The sequence below is a fragment of the Molothrus aeneus genome, chromosome 1 (genome assembly GCF_037042795.1).
Source record: "Molothrus aeneus isolate 106 chromosome 1, BPBGC_Maene_1.0, whole genome shotgun sequence".
Lineage (NCBI taxonomy): Eukaryota > Metazoa > Chordata > Aves > Passeriformes > Icteridae > Molothrus > Molothrus aeneus.
The window spans coordinates 94,666,111-94,685,945 of NC_089646.1; the positions used below are offsets into that span (position 1 = coordinate 94,666,111).

The following is a 19,835-nucleotide window of genomic DNA, read 5'->3' on the forward strand; positions in this document are numbered from 1 at the left end:
AACAGTATTTGGAGAAACAGGGAACTGCTTTGGGAAATGCAATATAATGCTATGATATGCAAATGAAACATAAATTCAAAAGCACTATAAGCTTTATCAACATAAACTTTATATTTTAAACTGAAGTACAAATTTAAATTTGCTGTTTCTTTCTATAACATCTGCAATTCTAGATTAGTGAAGAAAGAGACCTACTTCTGCCAATCAGCATCAGGGGCAATCAAATTGCAAATTCTACAATGATTTCTTTAAAAAAAACACTGGCAAAAATAACTTTAATCAGCTCAGTTTATCTGTTAATGCTAATATTGAAAGGATCTGCATTTATTTTGAAAATCATCCCTAAGAAAAGAAAGAAAGAAAAAGAAAAGCTGTGAATTTAAGAAAGGATGAAGTCTAGAAGTTGAAAAAATTTAAAAATCATTTGAAAAAATCATTATGCCTAAAATTCTCTCATGTCACAATGTGGACATCTCCTTATAGCTTACTTCTGCATAGCAGAATCACCACAGAGGGATGGCACTGACATTGCAAAGTGGATCATCTTTAGATTGGGAGCCACTTGTGCACCTGCACAGCCACCTTTTGAAACCCACTTCATACCAGAGTCTGAATTGCCTTACATAAAAGCATCCCCCAAAATCAATCCTTTTTCTCCCAGTTTTTGGTGACAGTGTGGCAGCAAAATCAAAGTACTTTCAGAATCAGGAGGTCTAGGGTCTCCATCAAAGTGCCTTTTGCTCTCTCTGCTTTTCCAAGATTCTTAGGAACCTTATGGTGGTTATACCAAGTTATAACCATTTACTCTGTGTCCCTGAGTACTTGGCCAATATCTCAAACCTGACAATATCTTCCTGCAATTGGTGTTGACTGTTGCATACCAGCCATCAGATATGACAATAGCTTTATTTATCAAAAATGCTCTATTTTTTTGTTAATTTTAGAATGATTGCATTTTATAATTTTAAAACTGATATCTCAAGACATTATAAGAAATATATGCAATCAGTTGGTCACTTACATAGCTCAAAGTTTTGCAGGAAGCAGCATATGCAACAAAATCCCCACCCCCACAACTATAAAAGAGAACAGAGGATTGTGTTCCCCTGTCTTAGCCCCTGTCAGAGCCCTCCTGATCTGTACTACAAGTAGGGCTCTGCTGAATTACAGATAACTGAGATTTCATTATTTTCATATGCTGATAAACTTCTGACTTCACATTTCAGTATTTTTGTTTGAGTGGATAGAAGAACACAAACGGCTCAGCAAATTTTACTGACGATTGTGATAGTAGCTGAATTTGCTCAGAGGAAGGTGGACTACAAAAGAAAGGGTCAACAACAATTAATAGAACCCTGAATACTATTGTAACAGTAAGGATTTGTAGATAAATCCTTACCAGACGAGGCTAACTTGAGCTGACTAGAAGCAGCTTTATCCCACGGGCACTTTGTGGTGGTGACATGCACTAATACGTGCGGACTCCAAATGTTTCACCATGGCTTCTCCTTTTAAATTTTACATTACTCTAACATTCCAGAAACTACTAAAACTATTTTACCGAGTGCACAATTGGTTGTTTAATACTCCTATCCCAACTTCAAATTCTTAAAATAGAGTTCTGAATTTCATATACACCAAATCCAAAATCAATGTTACATTAAAAATATTTGCCTAAAACTTTTCAGTGTATCTTGAGATAACTTGATAATCAGTTTTGACTTTTTTTGCTATCAATAGATGCTTTCATTTTATGTTTCCTCTAGATACTATTACTTCAAAGTAGGTAAATTCTTTTACATCTCATAAAACCTGTTTTCTGAGAACTGTTATCTGCTATTAGTTCCCAGACTAATTAAGTAGTACCATTTCGGCAACGTATAAAAGAAGTAGGAGCATAGCTTAGCATGTAGTATGGTAGTTATCTCAATGATTCTTTGTAAGAATCATCTATAATCCCAAACACTTACAGGGCAACCCACTATTTTAACTATAGGAAAACTACTAAAAAACCCCTCTTCCATTAACAATATTTTAAGTTTCTGAAATGTTATTTAAGTAGGCATTGTGACAATCAGTACCTGATCTTATTTAAATACCAGAGAAGTCCTTTTAGCTATACACCTGTCCAGCAACTCTGCTTTTGGATGTCAGGGACCTCCTCTACTTTCCAAAGCCAAGGAACCAGAATTGCACCCACTTAAACCAGCAATACCTTTTATGCAGACATGTGGAATGGTGATCTGAATTGTCTGAAGCCCAGAGCTTTTACTAATGCTCAGGTTCCTATGCAATTTATATGAAAATTGCAGTCACTTTAAGGTCTCTTTTTACTATCAGAGAAAATTATATGAAAATCATATTGTAATGACTCAGAGAATGAAAACATCTGTATTAAATCTGCAGTGGTTACTTAAGTACAAACCATTTCTTTGATGTTAGATATTGATGAGCGCATACTCATTCCAATAAATGCAAGACATGCATAAAATATCTTAAATTCAGAAGATGTACTAAGAAAAAGGGGTTCCCCACTAACTGGCCACCTGGGAGTTAAGAGATATGATATCTGTCTCCATGGCTTTTTGACATGATACAAGAATTATAGACAGCCGACATGCAGTGTATTTATATGAGATATAGTTTCATATTATGCTCTTATATGTTCACCAAGAAAGTGAAGCAATCTTTCTTCTGTGAGACTTCTACCTATCTTCATTTCCTTTAGTGCAAACAATTATAGACAAGCTCCTCTCTGAACTGATAATTTTTTAGAGGTCATTCAGCCCATAATTTCAGGTCCTAGTCACTATCCTGATGGTCCTTCTTAGGAAATTGGACCCAGTGGGAACGTTTTTTCCTTCTGCTTAGTCTATGGGTCAGCATTTTCCTTCCCTTGTACTTCTTAATTCCCTTAAGTGGCAATTATTTAAGGTAGAGTTAGAGAAGGTGCAATCTACATTCATCCAATAAAACCTAAATATTAAAAAGGACAGAAAAATCCAGCATGGTTACTAAGGATATATGGGAGAGCATTTAGCATTTGAAAGGTACCAAAGATCTGGTAAATGAAAAGATGGAAAAAATTATGAAGAACTATTTGAAGTAAAATAGAAATTAGAAGTACAAAAGAACATGAGTATCAGACAGACAAGGCATCCTACTTAGAAAGGTCAAGAATCAAGATGCCATGTCAAGGAATTAATGGAAAGTCAGTGCAGCACAGATTGGATTAATGAAAGCAAACAAAAAGAAAGTCCAGAAGAAATTTTAAAAATCAGCATGGAATTGCAATGATTTGTGATTCATTGGAGCAATTATTGCTGAGGGCTCTTCTCTTCACTCATGATCCAAAGTAGTAAAGCACCAAGCACAGAACTAACACAGTGCTTCAATCCCTCATACCTATGCTCTGGCTTTGGTTCAGGTATTTAATTAATTTACTTCACAGCTGCTGGTATGTGTTGGATTTGAGCTGGAAACTGTGTCATAGGGATGATTTTGCTAGTCCTGAGCAGCGTTTGCACCAAGTCAAGGCCTTTTCTGCTCCCTACCCCGCCAGTGAGGGAACTGGGGGTACACAAGGAGTTGGGAGGGGACACAGCCAGGACAGCTGACCCAACTGACCAAAGGGACATTCCATACAACATGGCATCATTCTCAGCATGTAAAGTGGAGGGGAAAAGAAGCAAAGGGGGGTATGCTTGGAGTACTGGCATCTGTCTTCCCAAGCCACCATTGCATGCCACGGAGCCCAGCTTTCCTGTAGATAACACCTGCCAGGCCATGCCATGTGATGAATTAATTCCTTGAGTTGCTTTACCTAATAAACTGCCTTTATCTCAGCCTAGGAGCTTTCTCAGTTTTGAGACTGAGATTTAATCTTCTGATTCCCATCATCCATCCATTGGTGGGAATGAGCGATTGGGGCGTGGCACTTAGCTGATAGCTGTAAACCACGACAACGTCAGCACTTTTCTGATTCTGAAATTATTTGCTATTATTTGTGGAGTAATGAAGCTACGACTAACAAATAAGTAATTTTGTGTAACTTATAAAAAACCTAAAACTCAGACAAAGACTTGCAAGCAGACACAAATAATAATAATTTAAGCTATTTATCAAGAATAATTTCAGTGCAAGTTGTTGGGATACCAGTAACATCTCACAGGAAGAAAAAGCATGAAGCATCCCCTAAATAATGCACAGCCACAGAAAAAGCCATCAAGAGGTGGTGGCATTTTGTAGGCAAAATACACCCTGCTATGGTTATTTGAAATAGAGTGCCCATAGGTCTTTGAAGCACTGTTAGTTCAACTCTGCAAGTGATGAAATAATTAGTTCATAATGAAGATACCACAGTTGAGAAATTTATTATTTAGGTTTATTTATAGATATTTGTTATTTATATTTTCATTGGAATTAAATTTTAAAAAAGTACTTCTATCACAGACAAGGAATACATAATTATTTTCAATAAAGTTTAAATATGTAAGTTACTAAATAAGTTTTATCTACTATATATATAAAAAATTTATCATACATTTTAAATAAAAAAATTCATTTCAGTCTTCAAGTGGTGTCTTATATTTGTTTTATATTTACTTTAATGAAAATTAAAAAATAAGATCTTAATATTTCTTAGAATTCCAGTATAACTTCCCTGGATGATAGACTAGGAGATCTAGAATTAAAAAAGTATAATAGGAAAGCAATTTAAATGTTCAGAGTATAGGACAATCTCCACATAAAAATATCCTGAATTATTCCTGGGCACTAAACATCTTTATTTTTTTATTCTTCCTGTAAGATTATTACCTTTCTTTTTGTTTGTTTGAAAAGTTTTCTTGATGAGCTTGATATCCCATTTTTTGGTGCTATTCTCTGAATTTTAATATGTTGATATTCCAGTACTAGTATTTCCTTTTATTTACATTTGCTACAGACTGTTATGCATATATATCTTCTAGCACAATTAAATATTTTTGCCTATCTGGATGGCTGTCATGTCTTAAGGGCTTTCTTCTGCTTCTGCACTTAAATATTTCAGCCTTGCTTTTAAAGTTTTATGTTAGGATAGCCTATTTTTAGCTCCAAATAGGCAATAATGTGGCTCGTTCTTCATGAAGGATATTTTATCTATTAATATAATGAAATAGTATCTTGGAGTCAGATTACCTTCTTTTCATCGGTGAACATGACATCCTTGCAGCGGCACCAGTCTTTATGGATGCCAGCAGGGATCCAGCATGGGCAATGCAAGGAATTTGCAAAGCAGATGCTCATCCAAGGCTTCAACAAAAATTCAGACCTGAAGAGGATTTCTCTATTATCCACGGTGGCACAGCCCCCATGCAGGCCAGCCAAACAGTTCCCACCTTTGGGAATTGGAATGCCACAGAGAGAAATGACAGGAAAGGAGGCACACACCAACACCCAGATTAAATATTTAGGTATGGGCAAAGAGATTCATCTGCTCAGGAGCAATAGCTCACACCACAAAAATTAGTTGTCCTGTAACAAACTGGGATAGTTTTCAGAAAAGGAACGATGACTGCTAGGAGGGCTGTGGACAGAAGTGCACTGGAAAGAAAGCAAGATTGTGACTGCATGGTTCTGGTGCTCTACACAATATGGAAACCCCTGTGCAATGGCTCTGCAGCGTATGGCACACAACAGGACACCTGTTATACCTCCACTAGCAGAGGTATTAAGAGGTGTTCCACACTTTGGTCTAGGCAGTAGTTTCCTTTTCCTTTAAAACTATATTCTGAACATTTTTTTCTTTAGTGAGACTGATTGGCTTTCATTCTTATCTGAGAATACCTTTCACTTAAAGGATGTAACTAATATTAATAGTGGTGGGTTTTGAATATTAGATGATGTAATATTTGCATCAAAATATTTCAACACCTCCTTTCATGTCACTCAGCAGGAATATATGCTGATTGTTCAGGAAAAGCAACTAAGGAACTATGAAAGGAGTCCCTATGCTCTTCAACAGCAGCAGAAAAAGCAATATCCTAGGGGAAAAAAAAAAGACAAAGTACTTTCATGAAGTCAATTTTTTTTTTTCTACTTCACTTGTTACCTGGAAAGAACCAACTTTGATGTCATGACCACCCAGATAAATATCCTGGCTATGGAAGCTCTGCTAGGTATACAATGCCTTCTAAAAAATGACAGTTCTAAAAAAAATTACTTGTTTTTTTTTTTAAACACAGATTAATCCTTCCTGAAACACAATAATACATAATCTACATATGTTAAAAAGAACCTGGCTTTCTCCTTTACAAACAGAAAATCATTTATACTAGGTTTTTATTTCAAGCACACACTAAAATTATTATTCCTCACAAAAGAGGAAAGAGAGTGTCTGCCAATCAACATGACATACTATTGAAAGACTGGTACTAATAGCTATGACAAGAGCAAACCTGTTTGAAGCAGAGCTGCTGCTGCTTTTTTCTTTTTTTAAAGCATACCAGCCACCAAAAATAATGCTTTATCTGACTAGAAACCCAAGCAATATCCTGCTGCTGTAAAATCTTGCACCTGATTTGCCTATATCTAGCAATGATAATTTAAATATTGCTTCAAATGACAGCATTTAAAGTGTTTTATTTAAACAGTGATAAAGACTAAGAACATTAACTATTCAAAAAAAAGTTAAATACTCTTGCAAACAAAGCTGTGTATCTATTCTTTGGCGGTTTTACATCAGGTATGAATTACAAGTTTGTATAAGTACTCAACTGACTTGTATTTCCATTGCTGCATTGATAAATGGCATTTACTGATTTTATATTTTTGTATTTTGATAAATTTAGATTAAATTTGGATTAAATTTGTATTTTGATAAAATTTGATAAATTTTAATAGAGTATTAGAGCAAACAGGCTTTTATTATTTAATTTTTCCTATTTTTTAACTCTATATTTTCTACTAAAGAATCAAAAAGACACAAAAGAAAGGAGTAGCAAGAAATATTTAGAAGTAGAAAAGCACTAGGATACTAATATAATCGCTATATTATCAGGTTCTGTGGGTCCAATTCACATTCTGAATAAGTCTGCAGTTTCCACTTGGTAATACAGTTACACCTTGATAAAATCACATAATAGATCACACCATAACTTTTAGCAATCAATTTTTTCTCTTAATAATTTGATAAATGTAGCTGTCAAGTGGGATAAAGATCACAATTTTATTTCGGATTAACTATTTGAACTTTCAGAATTCCATTCATGAATATTGCAACTGTTACAACTGATAGGATCACAATTTTGTCCCCTGTTGATGATGCAATCATGCTGCAGGTTGCTGGTACAGCCCTGTTTCTCAAAAGCCAAAGAAACTGAAAGAGAAATGTGTGGAAAGCATGGCCTTTTGAAAAGTGCACTTAAAAGTCTGGAAAAACACTTTCCAAGGATATATAAAAGAAAGAACAATAACACAGTAAGGGAACTGCCAGGGAAAGAGCAGGATTTTATACGGATTCTTTAAACACATTAAACAAATAAATAAATGCATGTTACAAGGTATTTTATCAGGCATTTACTGACATACCAGAAACAAACAGCTTAAGTGAGTGCATTTCCACTTCAGGCTCAAAGAGAGTAAAAATTTAGCACTGATGATGTGAATGTTGCCTCTCTGAGAAAGAACACTTTGGGGGACTTTCCTGTTTCCTCAGCTATTCCACTGTTATCATAACATACAAACAGATTCACAAACACAGCCCTTAACAGGAGGCTGTGGATTAACACTATTTGAAGGTTTAAGAGCAGAAAGGACTATTAGATAATAGTCTGACTTCTGGTATATCAAAGCCCCTTTACATTTTGCAGTGAACCCAGCAACCTTGGGCCCTCCTAAAACCTATTTTCCAGAAAGACATCCAGTCTTCTCAAGTCTCAAAGGAACAGAAGAAGAATAATATCTTTTGCTAGTTGCTGCCAGAGCTCAATTGACCTCATATTTAAGTGTTTGCACCTTGTTTCTCATTTCAATTTGTCTGACTACGCTTTCAGTAACTGATTTTTCTTAGGCTTTTCTCAGCTAGACTAAGAGTAGCTCATGTCTGATATTTTCTCCCTGTGAAGCAACTCATACACTATAATCAAGTACCTATCTATCATTTGGTCATGAATTATGTAACTCTTCATGAACACTAAGCGTTCAATCACCACGTAGGCAGCCAACTGCCAAAACACAATCGTCACAATCTTTGTTCTGTGAATGCCCAACCCCAGAGGCACCTATAATTTTCACAGAGGCACAGGCACACAAAGCTGTACTTCCAAGCATTCCCCAAAACATGTCTGTGCAGAGCAGGGAAGCAGCTCACACTTTTAGTTCTGTCAGCATCCATAGGAGTAAGTGATCCTCCACTCCTACTCATGGGCTATGGGTGGTAGACTCTCACCACACACTGGAAAATTTGAGTGCTTTGCAAGCATAGCATCACTGTCACAGGAAAAAAAAAAAACCACAAAAACCTTACCAAAGAGTACAACGAGTTGGGCTGGCTTCACTGATTTTTTTTTTTTTTTAATGACTTCCAAGAAGACTGCTAATTCTAAATTAAACAACACCAAATTTTCTGTTCAATGCCTTAAGCAGCTCCCTAATCACATAGCTGACCGTCATGAAGCATTTTACAGCAAGAGCTTTGTGACTTAAACCATGGAAGCATCGCACCTATTTTGCACATGAGAAAACTTGTACAAAAAACAGGACCATTATATCTTTTGCTGAGGAAAAAACAGGTTATTCTGATTTCTAGGGTTGCATTCATTCTTGGAAATCATCCACTTTTACAGTGCAGCATGGAAATAATGATATGGAAAAAACCCTCAGTATAACTGCATAACTTTCAACATCATCACAAAACCAATAATGAGCAAACTGCTTCTCTTCTCTCTGAAGAGTTTTTTGCTTATGACCAGTTTAGTATCCACAGAAGGCTACTATGGCACACTGTGAGATGCCATGAACTCTGCAGCTATTGGAATAATGGAGATGTTCAGGCATAGATATTACACTGTTTGGACATAAATAATGCATCATAATAGTATCACAATGTTTATGAGACAAGAGCTCCTAAATGATGAACATTTAGTTCAAACTGAAATTATCTCTACCAAGTGATGGTGCTCCAAAGCAGACGAAGCACTGAGAAAGAAAACTAGAATACTGATCCCTGGCAAGATCTACCACAGGTATGGGTGGTAGATCTTCTCCTCTCCCACTTGACAAAGTATTCAGGTTCAGTTCAACTCAGTATTGCAATGTAGCATCAGTTAGAGTAAAACACATTCAAGAATTTTGGAAATGCAATGCACACAAGAATCAAAATATTTCTTCAATTTGCTTTGAGCCTCACAATTCAGACAAGCCCACTTTTTTTTTTTTATAAAATTATCTCCTTTTTCGAAAAACTACTAAAATGATAGTCACCAACATGATATGACAATTCACTCATCTATTGCATTCATTTTCCATTTGTGTAATGACACACATTCAGATTTGCACATGGACAACAAGAATTTACATGAACAGCTTCCACTAGACCAAATTTCTATCACTTAAACATTACCTGCAGGATTCCTGAGCTTGCTCGTAAGCCCATTTCTGTTCTTAGAACAGCTGTAAGATCTATCAGTATCTTAAAAGTGGTTTTAAAAAGAAAATAAATTCATATTGTGGATAATGGCTAACAGTCTCTGGATTCCTGGCTTTTTTTCCAACAAAATTTCAATTTTAACTCAGACTTTGAGTTGGGTCAGAGAATATCAAGAAATTGGCACCAAATTCCTACAGAACAACACACAGATATTTTTAAAAAACAGATTTGATGTTTCATATAAAAATTAAGGTTAAATCCATAAACTGGTATTTGAAGTGTATATCAAATTCAATTCACAATTTTATGTGCACTGCATATATCTTTGTTGGCTTGTGTGCATTAAAAGTCTGTTGCTCAAATGTAATAAATTTTAAAAGTTAAAGACAAAAGTATAATCCAGACTGTTATGGTTTTAAAATATCTAAAATTTATAAGGAATATAGTTGTATTGTTAAATAACTCCCCCTATGACAGAGGGAACCTATAGCAAAAAGAGGAAAGAAAATCTGAAGACCTGGTTTGCTGGCATTTCTATATATCAATTTAGAACAGAACTGCTATCACCTTGCAATTACAGTATCATCCTCACAAATGTAAAAGCCAACTTCTTTTGCCTTCCATCTTCCACAGCCTCTCCCTTTGAAATGCAGCTTCCTCAAGCTCATTTTTACACTGACCCTATAAAGCAGTACAGTAGCTGCCAAAGAAAGTTAACTAGAAACCAATATTAGAGCATTATATTATTGTAGCAGGGCAGCTCACCCCCACCAGAGCTTATCTGTTGTTTGTTAACCAGTCAGATAACTCAAACAAGACAAGCTGTCTTACAGTGAGTTATTTTGGCACCATGGGGTTGACACCTCCCAACTGCCAATAAACATCTTACTAATGGAAGTGAGATCTGGAAAGATAAGCCGGATTTTTGACAGAGAGCTATATTTTAAAACCATATATACTTAAACTGTACATAAACTGATGTACTTTAAAACTGTAAGAGCCATACCAAACTCCCACAAAGCAGAAATTTTCTATACATTTCCCTGGAAATGTGTGGAGTTTCTCCCATGAGTAGGAACACCTGCTTTGCAGTTACTCCCCAGGGATTAAGTGAAGGAATGTGCACATTACCATGGTTTCAGTGATAAGTTAGATTTGACTCCTAATCAATACTATTTCTTTTTCTAGCTCTAATATAGGTACCTTGATATTGTGCATTTTTATGTTATGCTGTAATCTACTAGTAGTTCTTTTTCATTTTATACTGTGTAGTAAGTGGTTCTGATTAAGATATTTCATCTGCTATCTCTTGTCTGTTTAATAAATAATTCATTTTATAAACAGATCTGATTTGCCATCATTAGAACTTGCAGGCCAGGGTGATTCCTTGAACTTAAAACTGTTGCCAAAATCTGAGGCTAAGGCTTGTCTGAAGCTTCCAGTCTTCCCGCAACAATTATAAAGACCATTAAATCTAAATTAGAAATCCAACTGTCAATCTCAATTTCACAGACAAGAAACAGACTTGACTTTTACTCCCAGTCACATCCCAAAGGTACCCCACAGCTCCATTCTTGATGAGGTGAGGTGAAGGAATTTTTGCCTGTCCTTCAAAGTGGCTGGAGTTGGTGTCTGTCTCTTTGTCAGTGAAGATACTTATTCTATCTGCTCAAAGAAGCAAAAGGCCAGCTTTCCTGTTACAAAGCAATATTAGAACATAAAAGACAGACAAATATGTTTAAGTTTAAAAAAAAAATCAATCTTGTATGACACTTTCATACTCCTATCATCCTAAGGGGTTCTATGTCGTGTTGTAGATTCTCCGTGGGTGCAGCCAATGACCAATAAGTCATCAGTAACTGTGAACCAGACACAGAACAAATCTTATTTTTATAAGGGATGTTAGCCAGGGCACAGGAGTTGTCCTTCATTCCTCTAAAAACTTTCTCTAAAACCTTTAACTCTCAGATGTCCAGCAGTCAGAAATGGATTGAAAAGAAGAAAATAAATTTCCCTTAATTTAACTGTGTTATGAATACACAATTATCACCCAGGTTTCTCTTTAATAATGTTTCTTTTTGAAAGGAAAATACAGTATCATCCTTTCTGCAATGGAATGATGCAAACAATATTTCAAGGCTTTTGTTGCATACTAGTCCTAGTTGAGCCTGACAATAATTAGGTGACAATCTGTTCCTCCTAGTCCTAATATATTTGCACAGTACCCTGTTTAGTGCAAGGGGATTTCTACAGCATAAGAGTGAATGTATAGAAAAGAAGTATCATTAGGACACAACACAATGATGACTGTTTTCCTGTGTTACCAAGACAAGCAAGCTGAACAGTTTTAACCACAGCATGCTGCAATGAACAACTGAGTTATCCAGATATAGTCTTGAACTAATAAAGGGAAAATGTACATAAAATGTTTGTAATATTGGAATGTTACTGATTCTATCACTGTTACAGCTCTCTTTTATATCTATCTGCCTATTGAAAGCATTTGATTTTTTCATATTAAGTGGGATTATTGTAGTAAAAATCCAACAATGACTGGATTTAAGCTCTGAGTTGAATATTCATTTGCTTTAGTGAGAACTATGGTGAAATGTGATCAGTTTTCTGACCTATTTTGAAATTGGTATTCTGCCAACTGGCATTTTGTTTGCACATCCAGATATTATCCACCATATGCTGACATGACATGATGATTGGTTCCAAAATGAAGTGGAATACTTGGCAAATAGAAATATATGGTACAAATAATACACTGCCTCTAGTCAGGAAAGCAAGCAGTCATTTTGAGAAGACTGAGAGGTTTTAAAATAACTACAGCGTACATACAGCACAAAGCTGCATGAAAACTCTCCAGGTTTTGTTTTTTTACAGATGTAAGGGTATCAAAAACTAGGATATCAATTCCTAACACAAGATTCACATCTGACACAGGAGTACTAATAGTAATAATTCAATGGAAGATTAATTTGCATCTCAGGGAGACTCTGGCCCACATAGCTTCTTCCTCCTCTGGATTCCCCAACTCTTTCTTCTCACCATCTGTTCTTTTTTCCCACTGCTCTGACTTGTCTTTCCACTCAGTGATGTCTAAGTTATCTGCCTCTCCTGCATTAAGATCACATTTCATTCAAGCTCCACACTAATTTTATATTATTTCTCTTAACCTCCTACCACTGAATTATTTTTTTCTCCTAACTTGATGCTTCCATTAATCTTCTGCCTTGCACTCTGAACTGTAGAATCTATTAAAAAATAACCCAAAAGCAAAGAAAAACAAAAAAAAACCTTGTTCCTAAGCAGAAAACACCCTATCTTTTTTCTTTTAATTCCTGTTTCCAAAACAATGTTTTTCTTTTGCATTCCTCCAGTGACTTCCATGTGTGTGCTCTCTAACACAAAGCCTGAAAAGATACATCTAAGTTGTTGGTTGAGCTCTGCTGTTCCATCTTTTAATGAAAAACAGTCAACTTTTTCTAATGAAATCTAAGAATTTTTAAAGCAGTGCATTAATTTGCAGCTGCATTTCCTATGGAATTTTGGGTTTTTTGTTCCTGGGGGAATAGCATAGGCAGAGGGACTTAATAAAAATGTTAAAAAATATTTCTCGCTAAAAGTTCAGCTAGATTTCAAAATGAGGCATCTAAATAGCATGCACTTCTGATGTTTATTGAACTGTAAGATTTGTTTGTATAACATGAATAGATTTCAGTGCTTAATACATAATCTTTAACCCTGGAAAACTTGAAGAGGATGAAGCCCATTTTGAAACCGTGCATGCTCTTCTTCAGAATAAATGATAATAACTTCTTGTTTTGTTATTACAATCATTTAAGCACGTGCATTTAGAAAAGAATTTGTAAGCAAAGGGAGCAAGGACCTTACCAGCATGCAAGTATGCCAGATCAGGATTTTCAATGTCTGGGTGTAGTTCTTTCAAGTGGTTCCGAAACTCCACAGGGATATTTGTTCCATACTCACACCTAGGACAGTTATACATTTTTACTCCTTCATGCTTTCCCGTATGCAAGATGTGTTTACGGATATTTTCTGCACAGTTAGACCTAAACAGCAAGAAAAAAAAAAAGAAAAAATATATATATTTAGTTTCTACCAGTGGTTCAAATAAAACCTAGTGTTATACCAGAAAATCAGTAGTCATCACTCATTTTTCATTATCTGTGGATTTTTTGCATCCTCTTAGGTTTTGCACAAATGTTGTCCTGTGCATGATGGCTCCCAGAGCTGTTTCAGGTTAACTGAACATTAGATCTGAACCAGAATGATTGATTTGTCACATTTACAGAATTTCTATTTTTCTCATGGTAGTCAGTGATTGACAGAAATTAGGCAGAAGAATTAACAGAAATTAATTAAAGAAAAATCTTTACTTAGCAAAACTGAAATACACAAATGCCTACAATATTCCCAGTGGAGCTCACATGAACCTTTCCTACACAGTTCCTAAATTCAACAGGAGTTACTGTGAATGATTTCTGAAGTATGTTCCACCAATTTTCATCTCACTGTGTGAACTGTTCCTAGGAAAGAGAATTGAGTTGCTCAAGTTTACATATTTTTGAAAATACACATGGATTCTGGTTTACATCTTAAACACAGTTTTTGTGAAAGTAGTGGACTTTTCATGCATAAAAGTCAGATTACATATACAATTAGTTTAACACATTTCAAAACAATATTTACAATAATATTTCTGAAAAAAAATTTCATATTTCCCTTATTCACAGAGAGATCCATATGACAGTAATTTTTAATTTCTAGTCTTTAAAATTTTCTAGTCTCATTACAAAAATATTTTGCATTAGAATTTCCTACTTATTCAAACTTAGTGATTAATCCTACATGAAATACACTGTTGCACCATTTATTTCAATCAGAAATAGTCAGTATATTTATTTTTTACTCAAAAGAACAGAACTGTTCATGTGTACCATTGCTTTGGTGTTTTGTTTATTGTTTAGACTTTCTTACTAGCATATACTATTATTATTGCCAAACTAAGAACAGTAATTCAGCCTATCTGAAAAAAAGTACAAACACTCATGTAAACTACATAAATGCATAATACTTCACAAATACTCAAGTAAGACAACTGTAGCATTTTGGGCAACTGATTATATACCCATCACGGGGTAGAAATTGTACAGTATGATAAAAATGATAGATGATAGAATGATAGAAATGATATCATGATTCTACATCATGATAGAAATTCTACAGTAACAAGCACCTAAAAAAAAGACCTCCAAAATAAACTGGAAGTAGCAGCTTGGAAGTTCTGCTGGAATGCTTGTCTCTCCCTCGGAAATGGACATAGTAAAGTTGGTATCTGCCTTACGGTGCTGCCAAAGCTCACCCTCTGTCATGTCCATCTGCTATATACTGGTATCATGATCAGATGCCTGAGAATGTCAGAGAAGACACTTATCACTGAAAAATATAGAAAATCTTGGTCCTCAGCATCTTTCAGGATTCAGCCCTAAAAAACTTACAATGCTCATAAATGTTGTTAAAATGAAATACGTATTTTACAAAAAAAAGGAAAAAATGGTATACAGTATACACATACTGCAATGAAAGCAGGAGACAACCTGGTAACCTTCTATCATGGGTTATACTTTAAAGGGCAGTAATTAAAGCAGAGCATACGAATCTGAAATAAAATACCTGTGTTCTTTTAGCTCAGCTCTCATACTATGCTAAGGAAATATATAAAACTTTTAACTTTGAAATATTTCTGTGAAATATATAAAGGATCTGTGGAGACCTATGTAAGAGTTGTGAAGAAAACCCAGCCTGTACAAGCCATAAAAGGCCAGTTCTATCTCCTTTGATTTGGAAATTGCTCCAGTCACTTTAAACAGAGCAATCCTGAAGCCTCATTTATTCAGTCATCAGTAAAAATCTGTTGCTAAACACTCCAACATAAAGATATAAAAAATTTAAACCCATATTTTTCCATGTGACAAGGCCAGAAAGGCTTAATCAGAAATGAGGAATGTGAGATCACAAGGCATTACAAATGGCCCCTTGTATTAGGTTGCAAAGCAGCAATTGCCATCATAAGGTAAGCCATGATGGCAACAACTGGCAAATCCAAGCACTTTTGAATCCACGTGATACCTTTAAATACAAAAGGACAAAAGTGTACTGCATATAAAATGTTTTTTAATTATTCAGTGTGCTTTGAATGTGTGTTTTATTAGGAGTCTTTTCTCATGTACTGTACAAGCATGTTATCATATGTCTGACACAAAACACCCCCACCAACACAAAGTGTGTGTAGATACATCACTTTATATTGTATGAGTAAACACAGAGGTCTGGGATTTTAAACGGCACTGGATTTCTATCAAAGCTATCTCATGACATGAATATAACTAAAACATTATAATGTTGCAATGGTGGTGATAGTTAAGATTTTGACAGGCCTTGTATTATAAGATTCACTTCCACGTGTTTATAAACCTTGAAATATAGATTTCCTTTGTTCTGAAATTTGGACAACAGAGCCCGGTGCAATAAAAATCGTTTGAGGAAGTCTTTCTGGCTTTTGAGTTCCAGTCTGAATTACAGCCACAAACAAATGAATGCAGGTTTTAGGAGACTAGCCTGTATTTCAGTAAGGCTACAGTAAAGTAGAGGTTTCTAAGTTAAATTACTATTACCATTGCTTCATGTAAGCATGCTTTTCATCCTTATGATCCATTTTTAAAATCAAATCTATATATTTCTGTCAATTTGTCCATGTTCTTAAGTAACAGGAAGAGAACTCTTTAGAGTGACTTCATCAGTCTAAAGCTACAGTCAATGAATTTACATTTAATTCTGATGTAGAGAAACACAATGAAAAGTTTTCTTTTTATTTCACATCTTGCAGTAAGTTTTCTTATTAGATGTGAAGAAAAGTCTGAGACTTGATGCAAACCCCACAAAACCCTATTAAAGGGAAGAGGGAGGCCTGTATGGATTTTTCAGTGTCTTGTCATTGCTATACACAGTGAAAGAGAAGATGGAACATGCTGCTAAGGTATGTTGCAGATGAACAGGAAATACGAGAGGCTTTCCATGCATACTTCTCATGCAACAAACCTGTACAACCTCCTCCATGAAAGACTGATATATTGGGAAGGGCATAGGCCTACTTTCCACATCCAGGAGAGCTCCCACATTTCTGTAAAGGATAACACTTTGAAATAAGGGAGACAGATGGTAAGATTCTCCTGAGAAATGTAGCTACTGTTTAAGATGAACAGAAAACCTCTTCTGGAAAAAGACAAAAAAGGGCATTTGTCTCTAACGTTCACCACACAGCGTTGAGTTCCCATTGCTGTTCTAGTTGCACATTCCATGCTGCCATTACAAGTCCCTTCCTAACAACCAGGTACCTTTTTCTGTCAATAAATTAAAGGTTGCTGCATATTCCAGTATCATAAACTGGAAATCACTTGTCAATTTTAAAATGGTACTCAAGTCACAGAATCACAGCATGCTTAACGTTCAAAGGGACCTCTCAAGATTGTCTGGTCCATCCCTGCTGCTCAGGAAGGATGACCCTTGGCCAGTTGCTCAGGAACATTTCTGAATGTCTCCAAAGACATCTCCCACCCTACCTGGGTGCCTCTGTGAACAGCCAAGTTCAGTAGTTAACTGCAGACCTGTGGTTGCTGTCCTTGTCTTTCACGTAGTGTTTTGGATAAAAATAATGAAATAAGAGACATTCACAAAATATCTTTCACTAAATTTGCCCAGGCAGAATAGGAATGTTTCTATGTTTTTAAGGGTTTTCTACATGACAATACATTAGCATTGTATTAAACAGCTAAATGAAATATTGCAGGAAGTAATCAATTCTTCTTTCCTATTTACTAACAAGAAACTGAAATTAGAACACTCTTCCATTATGCAGTGCCTGACATTTTCAGAAAGATACTTACTGCAACACATGGAAATGGAAAGTTTCAGAGGTGCAAATGAGGCAAAATGTTAATTATCCAGTCCACTAAGTTTAAAAAATTTTAGCACCTCGTAGGACTCTTATTTGCACAAAATAAACCTTTTTCAAACAGTCTTCTCCAGAAAATTAGGTATAAACATTCTTTCTGCAGAGAAATGCATGTAACGTAAAGGACTTAGGGCAACTCCATTGACATCACTATTTACAACATAAAAACAAACACGGCAATACAACCGATTGAAAAGATTTCTATTTTTCCCCTGTTTGTCAGTACGTATCAAGTTCGCTCTCATAGAGACAGCATTCTGAAGGTCTTCTGCAGCCTTTATACCCTGCTATGCAACCTGCAAGTACAGAGAAATTGCAGCATTTTGGAAAATAGCAAAGTGTCCAGGTACTTTCTGGACACTTTCATCATAAAAGCAATTATGATGAAAGCAAGCTTCTCAATGAAGCAACATGCACTATTGTAGATTCTTAACCTCAGTTATTCACCAAATGTTTGCAGGTATTTCTTTCACAGAAAAAGCCATCTAACTTGGAAAACTGTCTTTAAATCAAAGTTGCAATAATTTAATTACGCTAGAAAAGGAGAAACATAGATTTTTAGAAACACAAAGTCATATTTAGTTTGACCTCACTGATAGCACAGTTCATAAACATCTGCCCAGTGATTCTTTTCTCAAACCATAACCCTTTTGATACTAAAACATGGTTTCTGATGGAGAGCAACAGAGAGTCTTTTGAAGTTATAGGCAAATTACTCTTCAGTTGATCACTCTCCCTATTACAAACTGTCTCATTTCTTATCCCCCTGCATTCAGCTAACAGTGCTACATGTCCAACACACCTTGCTTAGCTGTAGAATCTCCTGATACCTGCATCTCCAATGGAAGAGTTACAGAGACTAAGTTCCTCTCAACTCACTCTGAGGAACCATCAGGTTCTCCCTACATTCTCTCCAGTTGCTTTAAGCTTTGAATACATTCACATTTCACACCAGTGCTGCATACATGGATGCCATGACTTTCTCCATGCTCAGCATTCTCCAGTTGCAGCCAACTCTGGGAATTCCTGGATACTTCTTGCAGCACCAAGAGCTCCTGTACACTCAGTTAAATGTGGTGACCTTTCAGGTTGTTTTCAGCATTACTGCTTTCCAAAATGCAACCTTTCTTGCCAGCCTTTGTTTCTTGCTGTCAGTAAACTGTATGGAAACTAGCATTCAGTAGGGTGGTGGTAAACAACCTAACGGGCAATATTTTCTTGACAGGAAAGGAAAAAAATACCTCAATCTGTGGTAATTACATTATACAAACAGGCTTATTCAATCAAAACCTCCACAATGACAGTCACTCTGCCCAACTCCTATTCAGCAAAAACCCAAACCAACCAACCAACCAACCAACAGACAAACCAACAGACCAACCAACCACCCAACCAACCAACCAAAAATCCTTCCCTGCTTATTCAAGATTTAGCTACATTTCTGGTTTTAAAATAAAATAAACTGATTGCCAGTTAGTGCAAACTAGCTACATAATAATACATAATCTGCAGATACCACTGGCAATCCAGACTGCAAGTTTAAAAGCTAAAGCTTACCTCTTCAGTGCTACAAGTCAATACAATATTGCACAAGAAAAAATAAAAAAACCAGCAAAATATGATAGCCAAAAATGTGGTAATGTGTTGAAACTAACATTATAAAACTGCAATAATTATTAAATGTTAGCACACATAGATAACATATATATTTATGTATATATGTACAAGAAATGTAACACATTTTCTCATCCTTCCCACTTCTAACATGTACCTGGGTTTCTCCTTCCTTGCTCTTTGCCTTTAAAAGCAAAAGTTCTACCTTTTATTTAGGTTTTAAGTGAGTGGAGATACAATCACATGGATATGCTCTGCAACCAACTTCAATTCTCAAGTGACTTACGATACTGTTGCTGGAATTAGCAGCACATGACTCCTTCTGTGGTAGCTCAGGAGATCAATGTCCCAGTGCCAGCTCAGCTCTGCCTGTGTCACTGCTGCCAAAAACCTCCCTGTGCTGTTCCTAAAGATCTCTGGTGGGCAGAGGTAACGAGCTGCTGGGGACAAGTAATGCCTTTGCCACCATAGCTGCTTCTGCAGTGAGTATTTGCTCACAGCTTTTCAAATCTACCCAGAAAAGGTGACTGAAATACACACCCACAGTGCCAT

General features: G+C 35.8%; 1 protein-coding gene across 1 annotated transcript in view; it reads right to left on the reverse strand.

Moving 5' to 3' along the window:
- Positions 1-19,835, reverse strand: part of ZNF407 (zinc finger protein 407) — a 335,191-nt gene that overhangs the window by 85,697 nt on the left and 229,659 nt on the right. The window contains exon 8 of the mRNA XM_066561081.1: positions 13,529-13,707. Coding sequence (XP_066417178.1) covers positions 13,529-13,707 — 179 coding nt within the window. The remainder of the gene's footprint in view (positions 1-13,528; positions 13,708-19,835) is intronic.